Below are 7,199 nucleotides of genomic sequence, written 5' to 3'. Positions count from 1 at the left end.
ACTTTTTTATTAATTAATAATTTTATTAATTAATAATTTTTATTAATTAAATTTTTAATTATTTAATTATTAAATTAATTAAATAATACTTTGATAAAAATGTAGATCAGGGGAGCCCTCCCCCCCAATGACCTTGACCTTGATAACATATATCAAGATCAAGGGGGGTTCCCCTGATCTATATTTTTACCATAATTATTTTGATAGTCCAACATAATTATTTTCAAATCTATATTTAGCTAAATTTTTAGATATTTCAATAAAATCGTTTCTCCGTTTATAACATTCATAGCGTTTCGAACAAAATGATATTCATGAATCATTTGCGGGTAGATAAGAGCTTTTGCCAGCTTTATACTCTTCTCTGGAAAAGAAAATGGAGACTATAAAAGACTATATCGGATCGATTATTGCAATAATGATGTTTCAGGTATCATACACGATCTCAAGCGGCGTAACGAATCATGCCTTTGTCGTAGACGATTCAGTAAATCAGAATGGCATCGAAGATAATGGAACCACTCATGAAATTAACGCGGTAATTATCCTTTATGAAAGTAATAAAAGACCCCGCACTAATCATATGGAAAAAGTGCTTTCAGTCGAATTAGCTGAAATTGTAATATTTTGTAAATTATGAGATGTACGTGTGCCGATCAAAAGTTTTCTCAGGCAACACTATTAAAAATGGACAGGATTTGCTCTAGCGCCATTTGAAAGTTGCTATTTCGGCCCGGGTCTAATCGGATTGAAAAGCATTATTATTTACTAAATAACTAAATTATTCATTTTCTTGGTAACTGTTTAATACTTCTATGCATGGAATAATGAAATGAATCAATTAATGTACAGAAAATACGTAATTGCTTTTTAAAAGATTCAATTTGCAATATTACATATTTACAAACTACATGTTTTTTTAAAAGCAACTATGTATTTTTTTACATTAATTAGTTCTTCTCAAGATTAAACAAATAATGAAAATCGGCCTCTAATAAAAATAAATGAATGAAGTGTAATGCTTATAAGAGTCAATATACGATGTTCAAATGTACATTAATTGCATTTTATTAAATTAATAATTAAGGAGATCCTAAAGTTGTCTGTATTATCGACTAATCCATATAATTTTTATATAACAATTATTTTTTTCCTCTTTCATAGATTCACGAAATTCCTTTTCCAGAATTAAAATATATGCATTAATGCGTATCTGTGAGGTGGAGTTCATGCCGAGAACGATCAAAAATTTCGAAATTGATATATTTTTTACCATTTCTTAGTAACATGGCGTCTCAAGCTGTCAAGTCGTGACAACATTTGCTTGATGCGAAAGTTTTACAACCTGTTACTGAAATAGTAATCCATAGACACGTAGTTTGCACGAACAAATAACGTCAAGTTCTTAGAATTAGACTTAGACGCTTTATCACGACGAATTTGTTATACGAAAATTGACACGAACGTGCGACTGCATGTATTATAGGTTGCGTGAGATATTGATGTGGTAGTATATAAAGACATGTCGATGCGCTGGAAAAACAGCGATCTCTGGTGACTTCGTCGGAGTTCAGGCTTCACTTTAGAATTGAAAATGGCAGACTCAATATGGCGACCTGCTGAAAGAGAAACAATCTTATCTCGCTCTTTGCCGAACCCAGATATAACCACGGTTGTCAGATCCCGAGCACTGTACGGCTGGGGCCCGAAGGTCCATGCGCTGGAGATTTTGTATTTCGACTGGAGACCCGCCGATTGTTTCATTAAAAAAAAAAAGAAAAAAAGGCGCAGGGTTTAATTCGTGTTTTGCGATCACTTACAGACTTTTTTTTTGTCATTAATATTTGACCGACATAAAGTGTCAACACAATCACAGAGACCTTTTTATTATTATTACAATAATTATAAGATTACATACAGTGCGAACAGAATTACAAACTTTTTTATTATTCGTAAAATAACATAAATTGCGAATCACAGACTTTCTTATTAATTTCCATGTAATTTAAATATGCAATTAATAAATACCCCACGCGAGCGAAAAACTGGAGATTTTTCCCGTCTGCTGGAGAACTGGAGATTGGTCCCGAAAACTGGAGTCTCCAGTCGAAATCTGGAGACCTGGTAACCGTGGATATAACCGAGAAGGATTTGCTTTCAGGAAACATGATAGCCTTTTATCACCTATAAAATTTAGCAGTAGCTCTAATAGAGTAAGCTAAAACGCAAGAAATTAGGTGCTTATCATTATAAAGATAATTTCCACCCTCAAACCTGCACCATTGCCGATATAAAAAAAATACGTGTCTATTATTTTTGTCTGTTCTACAAATGTAAATTTCATTAAATTCGGCGAGAGACAAAAAGGTAGATTTACTTGTATGTTATACGTGAAAAGTTACATTTTCAACATTTTTTTCCTGTCTTATTTCATCGATAATCTACCGTAAAATTTTGCACATGTCAATTTCGGTACTTCATTATATAAAAAATTAGACATTTCTATGGTAACTCGATTTACTAAAGAACCATCTTGATGGGCAAAATGCTTCACATGTATGTGTCACATGTACGACTGAAAAAATCTGAAATGGTTTTTAAGGTTGACCATTCTTTTCTCTCTTGTTGTTTATTACTCGTGTGATCGTCAAATTGACAAGACATATTCGCTTGTTCTTTACATTTAAAAATCTCTACTTTTAATTTGTGATGAATTTCGCACTTTTGAGTCAATAGCACTCTATACAGTATTTGATCCAAATAGCACTGTAAAAAAAATAGCACTGTACTGTATTTGACCCAAATTTAGAGTTGAAACGTTCTTGATTAAAGATTTATCAAATATTTCTCTCGTTACATACATTTTGCGTTGACTTCTATGGCCTTGTTTTTACTTCTTATTTGTATTGTTAATTAAAGAAGTCTTTCAATATTTAACGTTTAAGTTACAATAGTTGATTATTTATTAATAGATAAAGATATTTTTCAGTTCGGTTAGAACCAAAATAACAACTTTCAAGTAATTCTAGAATAAGACTTGTCTATTTTTATGGTTTTTCTTAAGAAATCTTTTGATCGGCATCTTAATCATAATTATGATTAAGCGAAAAGAGATTTGCACAGCCTATCTGCTTTAGGATATTTTTGCAGAAAGTGAAAGAATATTAATTTCGGCTTCGAAACACACTTTATTTGCGCCATTATAATGAATTAAGCACGTTAATTATTTTAAAAATTGTCTCAGTAGATCACACACACACAGTTGTGCATACACTATTCTTTTTTCTTCTCCTGCTCGTTACACCCATATGTTTTTCATGTAGCAGAAACCGGAGCGCCAGCATTGGGGAAATGACAGGGAATTTCTGTTATCCTGTATCGCCATGTCAGTTGGTCTCGGTAATATATGGCGATTTCCATTCACGGCGTACGAGAACGGCGGCGGCGCCTTTCTGATACCGTACATCATCATTTTAATCGTCGTAGGGAAGCCATTTTACCTGTTGGAGATGATCTTAGGACAATTCTCCAGCCAGTCAGCCTTGAAAATCTGGAACCTTGCGCCGGCATTTAGAGGTGAGACTGCATTCGATATTCAGGTGCATCCTAGCGCGTTTCTTGCAGTTCTCATAACTGCGCTTTAATTTTATTACAGTATTCATACATGAAGATGTATGAAAAATTGTAAAATATAATATAATAGCGCAAGGATAAAATTAAATAATCGTAGGCATTGGCATCGCGCAATGTATAACATTGGTGGCACTGACGTCCTATTACTGCTCGCTGATGGCGTTGACCTTGTTCTACCTCATTGCTAGCTTCCAAATGGAATTACCATGGGGAAGATGCTGGGAGGAATGGGGCGAATTCTGCGTAGACTCTTTACGCAGCAACTACAGCTCTAGGATTGAGAACATCAGTTATTCCAGCTCTGCCGAGCTATATTTCTAGTAAATTACTTACAAGAGATAGTCACAACTATCTAAAATAGATTTGATTCTTCTTGAAATATCTAAAAAATACATATATTTTTATATATCGACCTAATCTGAGATTTAAGGAATAAATCAACCCCTCAAAATGAATGGGTATGAGTGTATTTTCAAAATATCAGATTTTTGAAATATCTATTGGGTTGGTCAGAAAATTCATGCCGTTTTTTTAGCTCAAAATTATACATAGAATATATTTATTGCTGTTATTATACCATTCAATAGAGCAAAGTTTTAGTTTTAAAAATTTGTTTTTTAAATTGATACAATAATTTTTAACGAAGTTATGAGCAATCAAAGTAAAAATGCTCCTTTTATTTAATTCGCGATTACTCAGTAACAAAAAATCTTAGGAACATTTTTAAAAAATGATTTTATAGGGAAAGTTTTCACTTGGATGAAAAGTAAAAAATTTTTGCAAATTTTTTTTAGACAAATGATAGACCCAAAATGAGAAGAAAATGTTCCATTTTCTTCAGCTTGCAGTTTTCTGTAAAAATTATCAAACTCACAGAAACTCAAAAAACATAGTAACCTTTCGAAAATAGAGATTTCAAGCTTCAAAACCGTTTTTTTTTTAATTTAAATTTCGCTTATTTTTGATGAAGATATTGTAAATACAATTTTGAGTTAAAAAAACAGCACAAACTTTCTTACCAACCTAAGTTATAAAATATATATTATAAAATATATATAAAACCATAGAAGTTTTGTCTAAAATATTTTTCTATACATCTCACTGTTTCGTTGATAATTAATAGGAAGTATAAGCTTTGAGAGGTTGTTTCATCCCTCGAATCTGATATTAGGACGATATAAAAAAAATATATGTCTCTTAGATTTTTGTGTTTAACAATATATTTCAAGGAAAATCGAATCAGTTCCAAACAGTTTTTTCAAGTCTTTTGTTAGATAGCAGAATTAGCTATTTCCAGTTTTTTTTATCTAAAGTGTCCCAAAATGAATCAGATGACTTTCTATGAATAAAATTTTAAAGAATCAAATGGACAACAAAACTGTACTCAGTTTAGAGAACTTCTTTTAATAAAATTTAAGTCGAAACTAAGTCATAAAAATATAATATATTGCAATTACTCATTATATGCAACTATTATACATACATGTACATACAGACATACATATATATATATATATAAAATCAGGGTTGGACAGTTGGAAAAGTTACTTTATAAGTTACTTATGTATTTGAGTACAAAAAGTTATACAAAATTGGAGCAAATGGTAAAATATAATATAAAAAATAACTTATTTATACTCAATTTCTATAACAAATGCATATAAAATAACTTAAAAGGTAACTTATAAGTAACTTGTAAAATAACTTTCTCAACCCTGTATTTAAGTGTAATTCAAACCCTCGAATTGTCACCTTTATAGTTGTTACTACTATGTTTTTTCTTAGGCTGCATTCGGGGAGACGCTATTAGTGCTATTTGTATCATTCTATCTTCATGGACTGCGTTCGGAAACGTCGCTCGGATACCTCCGATGCCTCGGATTCATCATCTGTCCTCATTTAACATTTAATGTTAAACGCAGCCATTGTCTATTAGACGTGAGAAAAGGATAGATGACACAAATAGCGCTGATAGCGCGCTTCTCGAATGCAGCCTTAGGTGCAACAATTCATAAATCTTCTTGACTAAAAAAAAATCCTCGAAATTAGTCAAAAAATTTAGAACATCTGATAGTTTTGGGACATTCTGTACATTTTGTACATTTACCTGTTAAAAAGTTAACACAATAACGAGATGATGAAGATATTGCGTTTGTCCAGCAAGGAGGTACTGCGAGAAAAGGACAACATTAACGATGGCATCGGTGTACCGGACTGGCGTCTGTCGCTTATGCTCTTCGTCAGCTGGTTGATAGTCTTCCTTGTAGTGATACGCGGCGTGCGTAGCTCCGGCAAGGCAGCATATTTTCTGGCGATATTTCCTTATGTGGTTCTCATCGTGCTGCTTGTAAGGGCAGTCACGCTGGATGGATCTGTCACTGGTATCTTCTACTTCATCACCCCGACATGGGAGAAACTGTTGACGCCGATGATTTGGTACCATGCTGTCGCCCAATGCTTCTTTTCATTAACCGTTTGTTTTGGTGCTGTGGTCATGTTTGCCTCACACAATAGGTTCCATCATGACCTGTATCGGTTAGTTAAAAACACCACTGCTTCCATTTATTATTCCATATAGGTTGCGATCCATTTGACATTACAAACGCTTTGAAGCATTTGAGCGACCAATCAGAACAAAGAATTTTACGAATTGACTAATCAAAGAATGCTTCGAAGCGTTTGTAACGTCAAGTGGACTGCAGCCATAAATATAGAAAGATATACAGGATACCTCATTTTAATCAATCACTTCAAATATCTCTTGAATAGTGCATTTTAGAGAAAATGTTTCAGACAAAAGTTTTGGGACTTCGAATGGGACATAAGATGGTGCCACTGGTTTGATCTTGGGTGGCGTCGTCAAGGTCAGGGAAAGATCACTTTTATTTTTTCATTATAGTGTTTTGAAAAGCTCTCGAGATAAGCTACAAGAATATGTAATGAAAAATGGGGAGTTCTCCATTTAAAAAATTCAAAGTGACCTTGCTCTCACTTTGACAACGCTATCCAATGTCAAACAAATGGTACGTCTTATGCTCTTCTCAAAGTATAAAACTTTTGTCTGAACATATTAGTCATTTGATATACACTTTCAAATATATATATATATATATATATATAGTAAGAGAATTTGCAACTATTTTCATCTTTGTCGATGGTTTCTACACGAATCGTATGAATAGCTCTGCTTCAATATTTTACGATGTCTCATCTACCTGACACTTATATTACTTCAAGTAAAAAAGATTTGTCTACAACTCGTTATTGTGTTTTTTGTTAATATAAAAATATGTATGGCTGAGTAAATATTTATAAACGATATATTAATTTAACACAAAATGGATGTCTGACAATTATATGACAACTTGTAAATGGATTTCATATTCATCAGGGACGCAATGATCGTGACGACTCTGGACACCTTTACTAGTCTGCTGGCTGGTTGCACAATCTTCGCCATTCTAGGTAATCTCAGTCGCGAATTAGGGATCGAAGATATCAGCACAGTGGTTCGAGGTGGCACTGGATTGGCATTCATTTCCTATCCGGAAACAATCGCTAAGTTT

At 33.0% G+C, this 7,199-nt stretch overlaps 2 protein-coding genes across 2 annotated transcripts in view; both read left to right on the top strand.

Annotated features, from left to right (window-relative positions):
- The window catches only part of LOC108731388 (sodium-dependent nutrient amino acid transporter 1), a 25,857-nt gene that overhangs the window by 1,177 nt on the left and 17,481 nt on the right, over positions 1 to 7,199 (top strand). The window lies entirely within an intron of this gene.
- LOC108731389 (sodium-dependent nutrient amino acid transporter 1-like) overlaps positions 307 to 7,199 on the top strand; it is a 9,197-nt gene continuing 2,304 nt past the window's right edge. Inside the window, 6 exon segments of the mRNA XM_018461699.1 lie at positions 307 to 538; positions 3,324 to 3,399; positions 3,487 to 3,576; positions 3,731 to 3,953; positions 5,794 to 6,168; positions 7,025 to 7,197. Of these exon segments, the coding sequence (XP_018317201.1) occupies positions 377 to 538; positions 3,324 to 3,399; positions 3,487 to 3,576; positions 3,731 to 3,953; positions 5,794 to 6,168; positions 7,025 to 7,197 (1,099 nt within the window). The 5' untranslated portion in view covers positions 307 to 376.

Source organism: Mycetomoellerius zeteki, unplaced genomic scaffold (assembly GCF_001594055.1).
Source record: "Mycetomoellerius zeteki isolate Tzet28-1 unplaced genomic scaffold, Tzet1.0 scaffold126, whole genome shotgun sequence".
In the NCBI taxonomy this organism is placed as follows: Eukaryota; Metazoa; Arthropoda; class Insecta; order Hymenoptera; family Formicidae; genus Mycetomoellerius; species Mycetomoellerius zeteki.
This window is presented reverse-complemented; position numbering and strand designations above follow the sequence as displayed.